Below are 20,744 nucleotides of genomic sequence, written 5' to 3' on the forward strand. Positions count from 1 at the left end.
GGTGGTTAAGTATCGTAACAATACAAATATAGATATTTTCTCATACAAACATTTTGAAAATACAATACGATATAATGTTCATGTATTGTCTTGATAAGCAATTCGTGTATTGTTGTACTATACAAAAACAATTCAACGAACTGTATCATGGTTGCATTCGTCGTTACAGCTAATGTCAAGTGACTTCTAAAAAACTACTTATTTTAACTTTTTGAATATTTTCCACCCACCATTTCTTGCTTTCTGAACTTGTTTTGTTTATTTCTTTCAGCAAAGCTACATAGAAAAAAGCAACAGTTGTTTTACGCGAAAATAGGAATTTGACCAAAATTGTAAGGTATAAAACCAATTAAAAACAATACAATGTTCTGTTACAATATATTATATTGTTTTTGAATTGTATATCCAAACAAGAATAATATTGCTTCGACATTCAATTACAATACGCTGTATTGTATCCAATACGTTATATTGTACATTAATGGTTTATTCCATTCACTGAATCATACGTTTTTATCCGGGAAGTGGTTGCAACCAAGTTCGAGCAGCTCGTTGAACACAGCTAAAAAAATGTCGCGTTCGATAAGGTGCGAAAGTTATTTACAATATTTTTATTTCAAAAGATCTGCCGTAAAAAGATGGACGTAATTTTTGAACGTTCTCTAAATGCTGCATGGGCGCATTCAGTGTGACATTTCCCAAGCAGAGCAGCTGTTTGTTCTACTTTATCGGTTTTTCAGCGATAAAAAAGACAAGCCGTGGTGGCATCTTCGCGTAAATTTCGACTTGTTTCTAAAAATTATCGCAAATTACTATTGAAAACTTATTTTATTAACGTTTAAAGTGTTTTAAAGATAAGCTCAAGGCATCATGCGTTATATGAATGAAGATATGTTGTGAATGCGAATCAACTCCTCAAATTTTGCAACCCAATCTTTTGTTGGGTGTTGTATAACTACCCTCGCTGTTAGTGTTGGGAAGTGAAAGTTCCAGCTTTGGAGGGTGGAAACAAAAATGTCCGGAAAGTGTCGTTTGTGCATGATGGGATGTCCCCTTTCCTTTGTGGAGGACGAGGAGCTGCGTTGGATGATCGATAAGATTTTCTACTTCAAGGTTTGACTGTGTATTATGGATAACGACGAGTGAGGGTCTTAACTGTTTGAAACATTTCCAGATCTTCCGCAATCCCGGGGATTTGACGCTGGTTTGCGAAACCTGCCGGGAAACGGTAGCCGGATTTCACGAGTACGCCGAGAGTGTTTGGAAGAACCAGCAGTTCATGCGGGCGAGTTCGGTGCCCTCTACCAGTGGAATCGTATCAAAGGTTGAGCCAGATATTCATCATATTGCCAAGAGGGAACATATTGATGAAGATCAGGAACCTCCCTTACCGGTTGCGTACCTGGAAACTAGCATGACGAATGCGGAGGATTCCATGGACGACGATGACCAGGATATTGATTATAAAGGAGACCGAGAATGGCTACTTCCGGACGAGGATGAAGACCCTATCGATGAGCAGGAAGTCAAACCGACCAAGACTCATAAAGTTGAGTTTGAAATAGAAGAAATGGAGGACGTAGAATACTTGGAAGAAGAGCAGCAAAGGATGCAGTTTGCCACTCCTAAAGCTAAGAAACCTGGGCCGAGTAAACCAACCAAGCTGCACGAAAGCCCGAAATCGGAAATTGAAGAACAGCTCCTGCAGCATTACAATTTGTGTTGTGATCTTTGCAATCAGCCCTTGAATGGATTTGCTGAGCTGATGAGACACTTCAAGAACATTCACAACCAACCGGCTTATTTGAACTGTTGCAACAAGAAAATCACGAAGAAATGCTGGATGATCGAACACATCCAAGTGCATTTGAATCCGGATACGTTCCACTGCGCCATTTGCCGGAAGAGCTACAGCTCTAGTCGAGTGCTCAAAGAGCACACCAAGGAAGTGCACACTCCAAACGAAGAACGCTCCATTAAGTGCGAAACGTGTCACAAGCCGTTTGCCACCCAGCGTGCCCTCAGTGCCCATCTGATGGTATCCCACGGATCAATACCCTGTCCGGAATGTCACAAGCTACTGGCCTCGCAAGGATCCCTCAAGAAGCACATGGTCATGATGCACGGCGAGGGAGAACAGCACGTTTGCGATGTGTGTGCCCGGGTGTTCCGTTCGAAGCCCTGCTTCGACAAGCACGTCAAAATGCACCTGGGAACGTTCGAAGCCGAGAGGGTTCAGTGTACCCTATGCATGGCCTGGCTCACCAACAAGTACTGCCTGAGGCAACATACGCGCCGCATTCACACCAACGCGGACGAAGTGGTATCGTGTGAGATTTGCGGCCGGGCCCAGCGGAACCAGGTCATGCTGAGACACCACATGACCCGGGCCCACGGCGAGAGTCGCTTCGAGTGCGACGTGTGTTTCAAGAAGTTCAAGCGACCGCATCACATGAGGGTAAGTTGACGGGGATTGTAGAGCGGGGTGACCACTCAGAATCGACAAATGAATTCACGATTTCTTTTCGATGGTCTCTTGAAAAAAATCACGGTGCTGAAATACCACCAAAAATGTAAAGGTTCATCGCATCTTACCCGCGACTACGTTTTGCGCGGTTCACGAAGTTCTTCTACCAACTTGAAGCTAGAACAAACTACGTTTGATTACCTGGTTGGTTTGACTTTATTAACGAGATTTTTAGCCCTGGGCTAGTTCATCTCGGGACCAACGGCTTTACTTCCCTTCCGAAGGAAGTCGTCACTATAACTTTTGACGTTGGATAACGTCTTTCGGCAACATATGGGGGTACAATTTCAAAAAACGAAAAATTGAGCATGTAACGAAAAATGGTCAGGTTTTGACCGCTAATAACTCAGCCATTTGTCGATAGATTTTCAATATTTATACACCAATCGATCGGAAATTTATATACGCGTCAATTCAAATAGAGGACACTATTGATTATTGGCAACAAACTATTGAAACATCGTAAAATGTTGACCCCTTTCTTATCTAACCAATCACGTTCAAGCACATTTTTGGGTTCCGCTTCCCACTATAAAAGCAAACGGGTCCCTGCTTCTTCCCTCAGTCTTCTTTTTGCGGTCGCACTGTGAACACGGTCGGGCGAGTCATTCTCGCTTTGCGTTTGCACCCGCGTCACAGTCCAATTTGTGTCGTCGGAAGAGGAAGACGCAAGATTGATTTGCGGCGGCGTTGACGATGGCTTGGGCGCTTCTCGTCATTGCCGCCGCAAATTTATCCGCGCTTGCAGATTTCGACTTTGAATTCAGCATCGGTGGTCAAGAAGCAAGCCCGGTAGGAACGGAATACCACAGGCTCTTTGAGTTGCTGATCCGAGGAGCTGCTGCTAATCGAGCGTCGGACTTGTGAAATCGCTCAAGATTTTAAGAGTGAGCATCGTTTGCAGATTTCGACTTATGCCTGGTAATCCACAACCCGTTGCTGTTGTGCGCCATCCACGTCACGTCATTTAGCTGGTTCGTCGTATAAGCAAATCGGCGCTTTTCAGGGCCATCAAATGTGTGGAAAAGAGTTAAAAGAATCCAGCTTTTTAAAAGCGTTAATGGCTGCCGCAAACGGCCTCACTTTCTGGTAGGGATAAGTCGATTAGACGTTTGGCTTGGGTCGTTTTATATTGAACGGACCTAAGCCAAACGTCATATCGACTGATCCCTACCAGAAAGCGAGCCTATTTGCGGCAGCCATTAGCGCTCGTAAAAATCTGGATAATATTTCCGACCTTATTACATTTTATATTCCTCAATCAATATCATAGCTTCATACAAAATTTAATTTGTCATGAATAATTGATGGCATGACAATTTGATACTGTATTTACGGTCGCTGCTGCAGTGCCGTCACAACATTTTACAACGAGTGGCATTTCCAACAGCTTCTTAGACTTGCCATATTTTATGAGAACATATGTAACAAAATTGCGACATATTTAGAATGCTTCTGAAAAGAAATTCTCATTGAACAATTTTCATCATTTTGGCACTCATGGATCATAAACTTTCCTTCATACAAAAGAAAACTATTGATTATCAATAGCTAACCATTAAATATTGGAAATCTTTCTACGAATCGACTCCAATAATTAAAACTATTGATTTTCATGAATAAACTATTGAAAAATTGATAAATATCAAGGCATGTCTTATTTTCCATACAAAAGCACATTTTACTTGTGTATTCCTAGCACAGACATCATTGCTCGATATCTTAAGGCCCAAACGCAATGATAGCGGAACGGCAACGGAATGCGGAACCGGTTCGCCAGCATGAACTATAATCAGCTTGTCGGCTCAGTGTTGGTCGAATTTCATTCGTTGTCAGCTTAGTCGAGATGTTGTGATTCATGCTGGCGAACCGGTTCCGCATTCCGTTGCCGTTCCGCTATCATTGCGTTTGGGCCTTTAGCCTCTTTCGTCATGCAAAGGGAAACGCCCCTTTCGATCTTCTTCTTACTCCTCTTTATTCTATCGTATTCAGTCGAAGCCAACCAAGCTTCAATGAGCCCCGCGCACATCAGTCAATCGTCGACCAGCAATTGGAGAAGGACTCCTATCGGACTGAATTTTACACATTCGTCGCTGCCGCTGCTTCTGCTCTTGTTTATTCCCAATCCAAGCTAAATGCTGCGGGTTCCGTGAAATCGCTCATTATGGCCATGGGCATCCAGCTAGACCATCAAATTCGTGGATAACGCGTCTAGAGACCTTGAAAATTGCCGTCGGAGGAGTGAGAAAACCAACGAAAACAAGGAAGCACAAAATTACCGACCGCATTTCGATTTAATCGTCTTCGGTAATCTTTTGGTGTGTTTCTGTCTAACAATGGATTGACAACCCAGTTTGATCGACGGTAACTAGCCCCAACCGTCCTTTTCAGGACGACCATTTCATTTTGAAAGAGTTGTGAGAATTTTCCACCGTGAAGAGCGACATTACTGGTGATTGAATGTGATTGATTCAGATTTTGATCAGTAATTTGCATGCAATCATTTATCACGGCTAAATAATGCTTCTCGAGAATCACAGTGTCAAGAAACAAAATTCCCATTGCGCGCGCGCAGACAATCGTCGATAGTGTGTGCATGAGTAGGATAAATCGCGAACGGCACTTGAATTAAGAATCCATCACCGTTTGCCTCGCATTACATTGGCGTGGATCGCGTACAGGTTGGTATCCTCAAACAAACCGACCAGTTAGGCCACGAGACCGTGTTATTTTCCCTATCTTTAGTCTCACTCTAACAATTATCATCAAAACTTTGCAGAAGCAAATCTCTAGTTTTAGTGAACCGATTAAACTGAAAAGTTAATGGGTTGTGCACTACATAGATATAATGCTAGTGATTCATTTTCGCATCGATATATTGAGTGGAACTTTTCAAATGGAGAGGGCGATTAAAACACCGTCCCGTGGCCTTATTCAAGAAGTCCTGATCCTTTTCACCGCCAGCAACAACGATTGCTGTGGCGCACAAGATTCGCAAACTCTACACCTGTTATGATGTGGAGCTGGGCTTGTCAGATGATTATGGTGATATTTGCGCTGCCGAGATCACTATAATGATTTGTCGGGCACTACTGGTTTGCCTCTACATTTCTCCGGATACCACAATGAAGCAGAAGAAGTTCTTCATGGCGCGGAACTTCTTCGAGTATCAGAAGGAGACCATGCCAATCATCAGAAGGAGACTTCAACATCGATTTGAGCAAAGAGGAGTACACAGAGTTAGCGGACTTCATGGACAAGAACCTCAACCTCAAGCTGGCTTCGGAATCCACTAAAGCAACCAATCTTAGTGGATCATGAATGGACTTAATGCAGCCCACAGACGCTCAGACGGTTTGACCAACATTAACTCCGCCCCCAAGTTAGTCAAACCGATTCATGTTTCTGCAACCGTTTGACCGACTGTCAACGTTCGTTGCAGCAACACCATATTTCTTCGCATGTTTTGAATACTCTCGGCAAGCCTAGTGAATATGTGATTGTTATTTTTTTCGATTTCTGTGGCTGTGGGGGTGAATATTTCTATGGCAATAATCGTTGTGAGAAAGAGCAGAACTTTCAGAATTTAAATACCGGAAGAAATGGATATTGAGAAGGAATTACAATTACAATTCGCACGAAGTATTCCGGCAGAACTCTAAAATTATGAGGGATCTCTATCGGGGATTATTCTCAGCAGTCATCGAAATGAGAATGGCTATGGTAATTTCTTCAAAGTTTGTATCCGGAGTCTTTAGCGGTTTCCTCTAGTTAATCTACTTTGAAGTCTTTCCAGAACCATTTATTATACTAGGGATTCCACCAGAAAGTCTTCCTGGAATTCTACCAGGAATTTCATCAACAATTCCTCTAGAAATTTATCCACAGATTTACCCAGAAATTCCTCCGAGGAAAATTCTTCAGGCTGGCTTTCTTCCAGAGGTTCCTTCAAAGATTTTTCTGCGAATTATTCAAAGATTCCTTTATTTCCTCTAAAAGGTCTATCATTATTCAGGAATCACATAAGGAATTATTTCAGATACTTCTTAATAAATATATCACCAGAAATTCCCATAAGCATTTCACCAGAACTTTTTTCAGGGCTTCTCCTAGGACTCCTCCATAAATTCAACCAAAAGGAATTTCTTCAGCGATTCTTTCTTGTAATTTTCTCTACATAGTCCTCCAGAGATTTACCCAAAAACTTCCAAGGGATTTATTCATCCAATGCTTCCTTCAAGAATTCCTCCAAAATATCCTCCACAGATGTATTTAGGAATTCCTCCATCGAAACTTCAAGAAATTCTATACAGATTATATAAGGATTTTTTCCTGCGCTTTTACTAGGATTTCATCTAGAAATTTTTATAGAGAGTGCTCAAGAAATTATTACAGGAATTCCGTCAATAATTCCACCAGGAATTTCTCCTATGTATCAAAAACCTTTCCCTAGGAACACCTCCAAAAAATTCTTCAGTGATTAACCCAAACATTCTTCCAGAGATTCCAACGCGATTTTTGCTAGAATTTCCTTCAAAAACTTCTACAGAAATACATGTAGGGATTCACTTCAGGAACTCTTACAATGATTCCACGCAAAATTTCTCCAAAGATTCATTAAGGAATTCCTTTTGAGATTTCACCAGGAAGCTTTCGGGAATTCAGCAAGAAATACTGCAAAAGAATTTGCCCAGGTTACTTTCAGGGGATTCTTCAATAAATTATTTTATGCATTCTTCCAGTGTTTCCTTAAAAGATTTCTCTTTGTATCCCTTAAGGGAACCTACGAGGCATTCGACCTTGAATTTTTGAAGGAATTACTTTAAGAATCTACCGAAATATTCGAAGATTCCTAAAGGAATTTATCCAGCAATTCCTTCCAGTATATCTTGGAGGATTTTTTCCAAGGAATCCACCAGGAATTGCCTTAGAGAATCCTGTAGAAACTCCTTCAGGGATTCCTTTAAAAGTTCTTACGGAGATGTGTTAAGGAATTTCCCCAGTGAATTTCTCCTGTGTTTTCTTTGGTGATTCCTCCAATGATTTCAGTATAAATTATTCCATGATTTTGTCCAGAAATTTTCCAAAAAATCCTTCAAGGGATTCAACATGAAGTTCAACCCTTCGTGGAATTGCTGGTCGATTCTCTCGCGGTTTTCCAGAAAAAAAAGTCATTTGAACTTGCGTTTTTTTTATTAATACCCTGGAGGAATTTCTGATAATCCTGAAAAATTCGAAGAAGGAAAATCCTAGTCGAATCATTGAAGTATTTTCTGGTAGAACTTCTGGCGAAGCTGTATTAGATTTTTCTGGTAAAGAATTTTTAGCGAAACTCTATTGATATTCTTAATTCTGGAAGAACTCATGGCGAAATTTCTTTAAAAAAACACCATTCCGGAAGAAATAGTTAGAGAAAATACTGGTGAAATCTCTGAAGGAACCGAAAGATTTTTTTCCAGAATGTTCTGAAGAACTTTTAGAAGATTTTCTTGAATTTCCGGTGAAATCACCGGAAAAATATTGGTGAAGCTTCTGAAAGAATTTTTAGTGGAACCCCTATAAGAATTTCAGCTCATTCCTTGAAGATTTTCATGATGGAAATCATAGAGAATTACCTGGGCGAATTTCAGATCCAATCCATGGATGGACCTCTGGTGGAATCCTTAGAGAAATTCTTGGAGGGTTTTTAGTTGGAATGCCTAGAGGAAATCCTTGCGAAATTTTCGAATCAATTCCTGGTGGATTCAATGAACGAATTCTCAGAAGAATCGCTGAAGGAATTCCTTTTTTGAATCCTAGGAGGAACTCCTCATAGAGTCACTTGAGGATATACTGATGGATTCCCTAATTACTTGTGAAATCTTTATAAGACATTTGTGGTAAAATTGCTGAAACAATTTCTGAAAACTCCCAAGAATCTTTGAAGATATTTTGTGAGAAATTCCTTGAGAAATTCCTGAAGGAATCTGTAGAGTTATTCCGGTGATAAAATCCTGAGACATTTCCGGAAAAATTTTAAGAGTAATTCCTGATAACCCTCAAGTATCCTTGGAGATATTTATTCCTTGATGAATTTTGGGAGGCATCTCATCTGAGTGGTTAGAGTCCGCGGCTTCAAAGCAACGCCATGCTGAAGGTGTCTGGGTTCGATTCCTGGTCAGTCAAGGATCTTTTCGTAAAGGAAATTTCCTTGACTTCCCTGGGCATAGAGTATCATCGTACTTGCCACACGATATACGAATGTGAAAACGGCAACTTTGGCGAAGAAAGCTCTCAGTTAATAACTGTGGAAGTTCTCATAAAAACACTAAGCTGAGAAGCCGGCTCTGTCCCAGTGGGGACGTTAATGCCAAGAAGAAGAAGAATTTTTGCAGGAACTCCAGATGAAATCATAGGAGGAACTCCTGATGAAATCCCTTGAAGAATTCCCTATGGAATCACTACAGTAACTCCTGATGAAATCCCTGGAGGAATTCCTGATATAATTCCTGCTGGAACTCCTGATAGAATTCGTAGGTGACCTCTTGATATAAACTCTGGGGAAACTCCTAATAGAATCTCGGAAGAAATGCTAGCTGGAATCTCAGAAGGAACTCTTGATGGAACTCCTGGAGGAACTCGTGATGAAATCCTCAGAAGAACTCTAATGGTAGCCCTAAAGGTACTCCTAAGGACTGTTCATTTTATAAAGTGGACACTTTGTTTATGCTATATTTTTTTTATTTATTGATAAAATCATAATCGGTTTTCTGTGCATCGTTTAACTATTATTCTACAATGCTATGAAAATATAAGATCTTAGAAAATGCTTTTGGTTGAAGAGCTAAATAGTTTTTTCCAAAAACTCCTAATAAAAGCTGTTCGTCAAAGTTCAACATTATTTTTCGTAAAACAAAACTTTCAATTTTTATGAACAAATTGTATGTTTGTATCCTTTACCATTCTACTAAAGGTATAGCTTTAAAAAAATTCACTATATTCCACCATTCTCTGACATTAGGTAACTTTAGTGATTTACTCATTTATGGTCAAATTTGTTGATACTCCATCCTATCACTCCCAGTAAAAGAGAAAAGCAAAAAGTGTGTTCAAAACTAGTTTGTTTCACTAAAGAAACTATATTTGTACAAACGAAAGCTAAATCGTGCGTTTAAACCACAGTCTTAAGTACAAATTTTACTGTTTATGGTAGTTTTACTAGAAAGTCTCATACTTTTAAAATCGTGTACTCATATTCATCGATCTACAGCAAATTGTAAATGTTTTTTTCCGAATATTTCAATTGGTAATCTTAGAATAACATTTTATGAAAATAATATGTGGAAAATAAAATATATTTTATTACAGCAGTGTTGCCAATTTTGATGATTGTCAATGTACTTTGAAAGGTCTTCTAAGAATAAAGCAATTGTGTTTCTATTGTGCTTTAAATGTGACGTGGGGACTACATAAGTAACTCTTTGCAGGCGTAAGTTATTTTTCATATTAAAACTATATTAGGACTTCCGTCAGGACGTACTTTTAATCAAAAGATTCTACTCATATCAGTTCCCTTCAAATTTAAAATAGTTTCTCTAGAAAATATGGGATAAAAATGATTTTATTATATCTGTAAAATTGTTGTTCCAAAAATAACTTGATTTTTCAGGCTTCTGATTGATGATGCTTTCGAAAAACAAGCCTTTTTTGAAAATAAAAAATGTAAGTTTTTGAATTTTCCAGCCAATTTCTAACAATCATTGATTTTGATAACCTCCAAAAAATCGACCGTTCTAATCGTTGTTCCATATTCGCGTGAAAATTAATTATTTTGGAGAATTTTTATTATCACAACATTGTACAATACTAGTCGAACGATGTGCAGAAAACAGATTGAAATTTCATTGATAAATTAAAAAGATACAGTATGCACAAGGTGTCCACTTTATAAAATGAACAGTCCTTAATAGAATCCGTATTGGAATTCCTGATAGATTCCCTAGAGGAACTCTTGATGGAATCCTTGGAGGAATCAGTGGCGAATCATAACCTCATTTTCAACCTGTTCTATGATTCTGAAAATGACTATTTCGACAAATTTAGAATATAAATCAAAATGTAATCAAAGAGTAAATTATTGAAATCGTGCTTTCTAACAAATCTCTGCTTATTGCATGCAAATTTGTTGCTGAAGTTCAAGAATTTATATTCGTGGGACAGGTAGATTTGAGGTTAGGGAATCGCCACTGGGAGGAATATAAAGATATTGTAAGAGGAACTCCTGATAGAATCAGGAGTCCCGATGAAATCTCTAGATGAACTCCACATGAAATTTCTGGAGGAATTCCTGATAAGTTTCCTGAAGGAACTCCTGATAGAATCTCTTGAGGAATTCCAGGTGAAATCTCAGAAGAAACCCTGGAGGAATCTGATGGAAGCTCTAAAGGTATTCCTGATAGTATCCCTATAGGAACTCCTGATGGAATCCTTGGATTAACTCCTGATGGAATCCTTGGAAGAACTCCTATCTATAGATATTCTTGAAAGAACTCCTAAGCATTGGAGGGACTTCTGATGGAATCCCTTTAGGAACTCCTGATAAAATCCCTGGTAGAATTCCTGATAAGTTTCCAGATAGAACTCCTGATAGAATCCCTAGAGGAACTCCTCATAATATTTCTAATAGAAACATTGATGGAATTCCTCGAGGAACATTTGATTTAATCTCTTGAAAAAATCCGGGTGAAATCTCAGAAGGAACTCTTGATAGAATCCCTGGAGGAACTCCTGATGAAATCTCCAGAAGAACTCTGATGAAAGCCCTAAAGGTACTCCCGATAGAATCCAGATGCAGATACATAAATACAGATAATATAGATACAGGAGCCCCTGATGAAATCCCTGGGGGAACTCCTGAAGGAATCCTTGGAAGAATTTGTAAAGATATTCTTGAAGGAACTCTGTATGGAATCATTGAAGGAAGTCCTGTTGAAATCCCGAGAAGAACTCCTAGAACTAGAGCAACGACGGACAGAGTCCATGGAGGAATTCCAGGTGGAATCTCTGAAATATCTCCTGATAGAATCCCTAGAGAAACTTCTGATGAAATCCCTAGTTGAGTTCTAGGTGCAATCCCTGAAAGAATTCCTGATCGAATCTCTGGAGGAATTTCAGATGAAATCCCTGAAAGAATTCCTGATGGAATCCCTAGCCGAACACCTGATGATACCCCCAGAAGAATTCTTGATGGTATTCCTAGAGGAACTAGAATCCCTAGAGCTAGTCCTGATAAAAACCCTGAAGGAACTGCTAAATGAAACCTTCGTGAAATGTATGATTGAATCTTTAGAAGTTCTCCTGATGGAATGCCTGGATGAAATTGTGTTTAATTCCCTAGAATAACTCCTGACTCTAGAGCAGAGGCCTTCCTTAGCCGAGTGGTCAGAGTCCGCGGCTACAAAGCAAAACCATGCTGAAGGTTTCTGGGTTAAATTTCCGGTCGGTCCAGGATCTTTTCGTAATGGAAATTTCCTTGACTTCCCTGGGCATAGAGTGTCATCGTACCTGCTACACGATATACGAAGTTGAGAAGCAGGCTCTGTCCCAGTGAAGACGTAACGCCAAGAAGAAGAAGAACTCCTCATTCTCAGAGGAATCACTGATGGAATATTTGTAGGAACTCCTGATAGAATCGCATGAGGAATTTCAGTTGAACTTTCGGTAGGAATTTATAAAGGAATTCTTACCGAAATTTCTGGAGTTCCTCCAGAAATCCAATCATGATTTTGTCTAGTGATAACAAGAAATTTCTGTAAGAATTCCTTTATAAATTCCTACCGAAAGTTCAACTGGTGGAATCATGAAGGAGTTTTGGAAGAATTCCAAAAAATATTACAAGGGAATTACCTGGCGAAATTCCTTGTAAAATTCTTGATGGAATCCCTGTAGTACAAATCCAAATACAAGCCATGGATGGATTTTTTTGAATCACAGGTAAAACTGCTGATGGATTCTTTGAAGATATTTCTGGAGAAATTGGTTCAGGAATAATTAAAGAATGCTTGATGAATTTGCTAAAGAAAACGGTTAGAGATAGTTGGAAACGATATTTCACTATCTATATAGAAACAATATATAGAGCGCGCATTTGATGAATCACTATGGCACCGACGCTGCGTAAATTCACGCATTTTGACTTTCCACCCATCTGCATGGGAAGATCATGGGACGTCGAAGCTTCAATTTGACATGATGACGTCGATGTTCGTGCAACATTCATACAGACGGTACGATCGGTTCGTCGAACATTTGGCTCCGCCCACCGGTGGTTTGAGCAAAATCAAACTCGTTTGATTTTGGCCGACCGATTCGTCAACCGTCAAATCGGTTTCACAAACTGTCAAATTGGTTCGTCAAGCAGCATCACACACGGTCAAACATAGCACCAACATGAGCATCAACCCGGGGGGCGGAGTCAATGTTGGTCAAACCGTCTGAGCGTCTGTGGGGTGCATAACGTTCAACCGGTATATTTGTTTGGAGAGCAAAAGTTACCGCTCATGCTTCATCTTTCATCGACCGGTTCTATCGGTGTTGAAGTGTTAATCGAACCAACCAAATAATAACACTCAATGTCCATAATAGATCAAAATTGACATTCAACAAATAGTTTGAAAATTGATTAGATTTTTTGTCAGTTCCTAGAAATCTTTCATAAGCTCGTGACGGTCCTAAATCAGGAAATAGAAGAAGCTAACGTTATCCAACGTCAACTTGGCGGTCGTATCTCGCAAACAACCTCTTACTTTTTACGTCATAAGTGACTATGTCGGGGATGGGATTCAATCCCAGGTCCTCGGCGTGAGAGGCGAGTGTTCTAACCACTACACCAGGTCCGTCCCCGTTTGATTACCTATTAGCTAAACCTAATCTTTATTTTTAAGATGTTTTTTAAGATTTAAGTTTTTTATTACTAGTTTATGGATTGAATTGACTTTTTTTTTTCTTCTAGGAACACAAAGCGATCCATCACACCGGTGAGGACCTCTATGGATGCGATTATTGTCCCGAGCGGTTTAACAACAAGAACAAGCAGTGCTTACATCGGAAGACGTGCCACCCGGCCGAGTTCGAAGAGGAGATGCGCCGACGAGCCATGAAGGATATGTAGAGATCAGACTTGAAACCGTAATTTATATGTAAGCTAAAAACTAGAGTGCGTTTTTTTCGATTTAATAAATTATGAAAAGTACATCGAATTCAGTTTGTGTTTCCCAAATCGGTTTACGTCCATCTAGCAGGGCGATTCCTCAATGCTACAGCTCATTCGCGGCTCAATCTCTCCCAATCCCGAATCGCTGGGCGATGAGCCATCATCCTCCTCACCCAAATCCTCCATAAAGTACCCGTAATTGGCCAAGTACGGATCCTCGTCCGTGAAATCCACTTGCTGCTCACCAGAATCGTTTCCATTTCCGCCCCCATCCTTGCTACACTGCTTGGCCGCAACCCGCATCAGAAGTCGCTGCAATCTTGTGGGGTCACATTTCAGTTCGATTCCCAGCGCGAGAGACGCTTCGCGATTCAGCTCCAACATTCCGGAAGATCGTTGCTGCACGCAAACGTTCCTTTTGCCGACGGATCGATTCAAATCCCCGGCAGACGTTTGATTGCCAACCTCGCGGACACGTGTGCTGTGATACTTCTGGACTCCTACATTCCTCCGCTCAACTGGGTTGGTTTGAACCGTGGCGTCTTCCAAGGACACACTTCGTGTGTTGGTTCCTGCGTCCGTCATCCGCATTCTCTTTGATTCCTCGGTCGGAAACGACGACTGAACTTCAGCATCTCTAGTCGATCGTTTTTCTACAATCGGAGAGAGTTGGACTCCCACGTGCTTCAGGACTACCTTCTCGGTTGCGGCTTGCACTCCGAAATCTCTGCGTTCCGTCGAGGTCGTCTGGATGGCCATCTCACCCCTCGCTATCACGTCCGTGTTCATCCCGATTTCCCTCCGCAACGGAATCCCATCCGTTGCGCTAAACAAATTCACCGACTCGGTTTGAAGCTTCAGCTGCTCGCAGGCCTTTCGGGATTGTTCCAGAACCCGTTCCAGCACCTTGTCGTCTTCACGCTTACGCTCGTGTTCATCGTACAGCTTAAGCAGGTCTTGCTGGCCGGAGAATAAACTTCCGGACACGTTCCCGGCGCTGTCCTCGGTTGCCCTTTCGGGTATTTCGAACCCTTCCCCGGTGGACGAGTGACGACGTGGCGCAATTTGAACCTTTGACGACCGCAGTGATCTGCGTGCCTGTGTGAATGAGATATGCGACCGTCTACGGCATTTTCCCCGCGAGGATTTCTGCGAACTCTCGATGACCTCCTCTTGAGCTGATAGTCGGAATTGTAACAAATTTGAATTTGCTTGATATTGATGAAGAAATTCGAGAATACTTACAAAATTGCATGATTTCAATTTATTGGGACGGAAGAATACGCAACCTCGCCACGTGACGCTTATACGCAAAACTACTGATGCGATTTCTGACAGTGGCTTCCATGGCTTCAAAGTACAAGATCGCAACCAATACCTAATTCTGCACTAAAACAAATTCTTTTGGGATACTCACATGAATGCAAAAATGTGAACATCGATAAATAATTACAACTTTTTCTACATAGGGTACAGAGCTATTTGGGATGGTACACTAATTATGTCACGCTAAATTTCAACTTTTTCAACCCCCTCCCCCCCTTTGTCACACTTTTTGTATGGGTCCTCCGAAAATGTTGTAAGGCTTGTCACGCTTGGCTCGACCCCCTCCCTTGGAGCGTGACGTAATTTGTGCATGACCCCTTTGGGCACTTTCATGATTCACTTTGGCATGGGGGATTTTCACCGGTCGAAATGTCTGAAATTTTGCAATAAGAAGCACGCACTTTAATATGACGCATATTGTGGCCAAATATGAACTTTGTAGGGCCCATCCACAAATTGCATAATGCTGAAGGTGGATGGGTGTCCTTAAGATGTTACAGCTCTTATTAAATTCGAAATATATTCATTCAATATGTGTTACGAAGAGGTGGGTGGGGGTCAAAACTTACCATTTTTGGCGTTATGAAATTTGTGAATAAACCAAGGGGTGGATCACTTGTTCGGTGCGCATCTAATGTACATCGATTTGCATTAAATGCATTTTTTCGATAAATTCATCAACTTAGCCCTGAACCATCCAGCTTTTTAAAAGCGTTAATGGCTGCCGCAAACGGCCTCACTTTCTGGTAGGGATAAGTCGATTAGACGTTTGGCTTGGGTCGTTTTATATTGAACGGACCTAAGCCAAACGTCATATCGACTGATCCCTACCAGAAAGCGAGCCTATTTGCGGCAGCCATTAGCGCTCGTAAAAATCTGGATACTATTGTATCGTACTATAGTAACGCGTCATTGTTTGTTTTGGAAGTTTCACTCTACACTCATTTTCTTCAATTAATTACAAATTTTATTCATTTCAGATCAAGATCAAGATGTAGATTTGAAGCGAGAGCATATATTATATTTAGAAGCCTAACTAGTGCTGTTTATAGACCTTTGAGTCATTAGGTATCTGGCTTTCTAATGCCTTCAATAACGATCAAAAGATGCACAGTGGGGAAATGATGATTGACTGCAGGAGTACATTATTCCAACTCATGTGAACTAATCAGGATTAACTAGATCTTTTAGAATTTCTTTCTCTTTGGCTTAATGGGGGCAAAAAGAAATCCGCATTTTTTTCTTAAATAAAGGATAACAAAATGAAACAAATATAACAAATCTTAATGTCTTAATAACTTGTTTTATTTCCTTCAATATAGGAAAAGGATTTTGGGATTAGGAAAGGAACTAAAAGCTCTTAAGCTTGGTATTCGCCTCCTTCAAGTATCTCTTGCAGAATGGATATTTCTTCATCGTCTTTTGCGTTGAATCACTGCCCGCATAGCAAAATACAGTTTGTCTTAGTTTAAGAACAATAAACATCTTGTAACGGTTACTGTTAATGTATCAGAAATAGTTGCTTTTATGTATAACTACACGCTAAGGAAATAAAATACTAAATAAGTTAAATACCATTCTAAAACCGTATTTGGTCTATTCACTCATTGGAATGAATTAAAAAGGAATATGCATTGCTAGTATAAACGCTTTTTATATATGACCGTGCTTATCACGGGAATAATCCATTGGGCTGATAAAGAAGGAAAATTCAATGAATTTCATAAAAACTGATTTCATTTTGTTTTGAAAATATGAAAACAAAACAACAAAATTAAAAGTGAAACTAAATGATATATATATATTTTTTTATATTTTATTGTAATAGCTTTTTGCTGACGCGACATGAGCGTCATCCCGTCGCTATTTATAAAACTTTAATTTTTTTTATCATGGTATGAAGGTGGTGAGAACGCTGCAACTTATTCTATCTGTCCACTAGGACTCGAGCTAGTTCCGCGCCATTCGCATTATCTGCTTAGTTCTGTTAGTTCAGAAAATCCCGTTGGCAATTTTTCCGCTGATGTTCGTCATTTCACTCCAGATCCAACGGCCGGAAGTTTTGGGTGGGATTCTAAATGAACAAAAATGTCGCAATAAAAGCTGTCACGGAGCCGCTGAGTGAAAGAAAACTTACCGATAGCAACACATTCTCGCTCCCAAATAACTATTTATTATTTTATTACGTTTTTCTCGTGAAAACAGTTATTAATTTTGTGAGGCACGATCACCGAGCTTGAGGACACACAAAAATAAAATGTCTGAATCGAATTCGGTTTCGTTAAGTCCCGGAGTGAAATCAGGCGCGCAATATGCAGTGAAAATGATAAATTTCCAAAAAGATTAGGAATGCTTAAAATATATTACTACAGTGTATATCATTTATTCGCAACAATGAATAAAGTTGTGTAAACATAAATAAATAATATTTATTATACTAACTAGAGTTTTCAATTTTCTCCGTGTATATGGACTTCAAAGCTGTTCACCATTTCAAACAGTAAGATCAACCCATACCTATCAGTAACAATATATGATACTGCTCTGATATTGTTAAATTATATGGGAATGGATTCAAGCAAGATATGGTGGAAATATACCGGCTCCATTCGGCAAATTGTTTTTGTTTAAATTTGTGCAACACACTCATACATTTGCATTTGACAATATTGAACTACATTTTAACAGTTCGACAAATAGTTACATTTTGTTGGTATTTGTAGGCGACATTTAATCTAGCGTTGAGTGTAGAAAAAAAATCGCCGTCGAAGGAAAACTGTCAAGCTGTATTGTTTACTTCTTATTCTACTGTTAAAACTGTTCAAAGCTTGCAATTAATATTTATAAAAGTCGAGTTAGCCTAAATTAAGTTTACAAAACAGCAATTCACATAAAAAATGACAGCTTCGATCGACCCAGTAAGTACATATCTTTCGCCAATTTGTTGGATGTTTGGTTTAAACCCAATCCCCATAGGAACTGCGCACCAAAATCGATACCGCTTGCCGGATGGAGGAGGAATTCAAACTGTACAACGAAAAAATAGCCAAGAAGCGGCATCAGATGATCCGGCTCTACATGGTCAACGGTTTGCTGGTGTGGAACGGAAATGTTGCCAACGGGAAGGACAACATCCAGAAGTACTTCCAGGAACTGCCCCTCTTCGAGCACATTATGAACACCCTGGTCGCTCAGCCGATCATTGGCGACGCTGTGTCCTCGCAGTTGACGTTCATCATCAAGGTTTCGGGAACGGTCATCTACCAGGACAATTCTACCAAACCCTTCCAGAAGACTTTCACGGTTACAGCCCAGGGCGACAAGTGGAAGATTTCGAGTGATTGCAGCGCTGCTTCCGGTTGCTGGATGCTATCTTTTAAGGGAATCGGTCAATACATGGATGCATTGGAAGGCGATATTCCGTGAGTTTCAGAAAGAATGAAAGAATATCCTTGAGGTGATTTTTAACTTTAATCGATTCACCGCAGGGCTGGTAGCGGGTCTGGTTTTCTATTTAAATCGAGTCTTTAAAAAGTGCAAAATTAAGAGGTTGATTACGTGACTATTCATCTGATTCTTCAAGAATTTCTTCTCAAATTCCTCGAGAAAAAGTCTCAGAAATTATCCAAGTGCTTGCATTATATTACATAACATAATAGGATATGGTAAAAATACAATAAAGCACCGCAATCCAATAATTATGCATACGTTATTTATTTCCCTTAGAAACATATGGTTGAAATGTATCAACACTGTTTGGCTTACATTGATTTTGCCGAAAAATGGACAGTATATCTACCTTTTGTAAAACTGTTGATGAGAAATTTTGTTCGAGAAAATCAACGTTTTCAAATGGTTACATAACTTAACCGCCTATTCCCCACATTGTGATTTTCCTATTTACCGTTTGTCGAATTGTTAAAAACGTTTCGGGTATGGTGGATATATTGTTATTTTTCATTGTAACCAAAATCATTCAGATATTGTTGCAAATTGTTGTGGACCTTTCGGGAAACTGTACTGATATAGTTCTTGTTTATGCGGGTGCAACGTTTGGATCAAATTGAGGGGCACGAGTGTAGTTAAAGGGGTTAAATAGTGTATGAGTCGTTCAACTCAGATCTGTCTTCAAAATCACAATTCTCACTATAAAATTCGCTGGGTATCCCTGGTACTGTGTGTCCATCTTACAGACTGATTGGAGATAAAGGTACTGAATATTAAACTCAAGGTCAGGATAGAGGATTAGGATTATATTTATTTCACATAGGAGAGTGAAGCCAAAAATGCTAATATCCGGTGCTCCAATGAATCCGATGAGTGCCAGCAACTGGTCAGAAGCATCCATTCCACAGCCTATAAAGTGTAAGGTTGTTGTAGTTTTCCTCACTGCGGGTCCTAAGCGGGTCACTCCTTTGTCAATCAGATCAAAGGATTACCATAATCGGTTACGCCATGAAGTATTACAGGTAGTGATTTTTCGGGGTGAGCAGCAGCTTTTCTTGTGAGCTTGTAGAAAAATGAGTTTGACATTCAGACTAGGATAGCGAATAAACATTAGAGCATGCCATGAAATGCGAATTTGTTGAGTGTGCATTTAAATGCATTTGAATGCATGAAATAATTCAAATATATCAGATGCATCAGAAGTGAGCCACCCCTTGGTTCACGTCCAAAATTCAATTTCTCAACTTAAAAATTGAGTCATAATCAACCGATTTTTGAATTTTTTTTTCTATTGCCTTAATGATTTTGAACCATTATTTTTGCGATACGCGTGATTTTACAACAAATTCAACCACTAACAAAGTATCCGGAAGTTTATAACTAGGAACAATGGAAATTCGCGGTTTCGCGGAAGCCGCGAGATTTGAGGAATTCCGCGAAATTAGTCGAATTTGAATTATTCATATGAAAATCACAGTGAATTCCAGTGTTTTGCCTATGAAAATGGTTATTATTTGTATTAGTGCTCTCTGATCGTCTACAACATAACTATTCCGAGGTGCGTTCTCAACCCACACTCCTTTTTTGACTGTTCTTCTACTGATCACCAGATTTGCCTATAGATATTTGCTTCCGTGATAATATTACCGAAGATTGAGTGAGAATATTGTGCTCTTGATTCCAGTACGGAATCTTTAAAAAATCTGCCTCTATTCCTGCGAGAATGTTGTTTAGGATTTTATATTAACTAGGAGTCATTTTCTAAATCGAGTGGATTCATGTGACTCGTCTGTAGTCATTGTCGATCAAAGTAAGCATGCATATTTCAGATGTCACCCGTCGACTCCCATGGGGCTCTGCATCAAATTCATTCCCTCTCGTTCACTCTTTCATTAAATTTGTAAACAACAAGGCCAGTAAACGTCAAAACTCCATGTATATTCAAAACAGTGCAGAACCCTATAGTAATCCAGTCACATAGAGTGAAATAACTGTCGATAAGCTCGAAGAGCCGAGTCGAGCAAAATTTTTGGTGGAGTCACTGTCGACCAAAAATTTTGCTCGACTAGTTTCTGGTCAACTTGACTTGACTTTACTCTCAGAATTCCATAGGATTTCGTCAGAATTTTACCCGGATAAAAAATACAATACTGAAACAATATAACGTATTTTAACAGTTTCACTCAAAACATTGGAAATTCAATACAGTACATTGTAAAATACAAAACAGTTACAGTACAATATATTATCGCG

At 39.7% G+C, this 20,744-nt stretch overlaps 2 protein-coding genes, 1 long non-coding RNA gene and 1 pseudogene across 3 annotated transcripts; 2 read left to right on the forward strand and 2 right to left on the reverse strand.

Moving 5' to 3' along the window:
* The first annotated feature begins 722 nt into the window (after positions 1 to 722).
* Positions 723 to 13,758, forward strand: LOC5574084 (transcription factor grauzone). Its single transcript, XM_001661106.2, has 3 exons — positions 723 to 1,113; positions 1,175 to 2,458; positions 13,518 to 13,758. Exons 1-3 carry the CDS (start codon positions 1,015 to 1,017, stop codon positions 13,674 to 13,676), a joined length of 1,542 nt encoding a protein of 513 aa, XP_001661156.1. The 5' UTR covers positions 723 to 1,014; the 3' UTR covers positions 13,677 to 13,758.
* A 9-nt stretch (positions 13,759 to 13,767) lies between these two features.
* LOC110675430 lies at positions 13,768 to 15,059 on the reverse strand. Its single transcript, XM_021840438.1, has 2 exons — positions 14,964 to 15,059; positions 13,768 to 14,896 (listed from the first exon to the last, which is right to left on the reverse strand). The coding sequence occupies exons 1-2, from the start codon at positions 14,971 to 14,973 to the stop codon at positions 13,800 to 13,802; spliced, it is 1,107 nt and encodes a 368-aa protein (XP_021696130.1). The 5' UTR covers positions 14,974 to 15,059; the 3' UTR covers positions 13,768 to 13,799.
* A 1,650-nt stretch (positions 15,060 to 16,709) lies between these two features.
* On the reverse strand, positions 16,710 to 17,569 carry LOC110675432. Its single transcript, XR_002499486.1, has 3 exons — positions 17,487 to 17,569; positions 17,182 to 17,305; positions 16,710 to 17,118 (listed from the first exon to the last, which is right to left on the reverse strand). It is a non-coding gene; the product is annotated as an uncharacterized LOC110675432 (long non-coding RNA).
* Positions 17,570 to 17,757: 188 nt separating this feature from the next.
* LOC110675431 lies at positions 17,758 to 18,742 on the forward strand (annotated as a pseudogene).
* Positions 18,743 to 20,744: the final 2,002 nt, after the last annotated feature.

This window comes from Aedes aegypti, chromosome 2 (assembly GCF_002204515.2).
Source record: "Aedes aegypti strain LVP_AGWG chromosome 2, AaegL5.0 Primary Assembly, whole genome shotgun sequence".
NCBI classification, from domain to species: domain Eukaryota; kingdom Metazoa; phylum Arthropoda; class Insecta; order Diptera; family Culicidae; genus Aedes; species Aedes aegypti.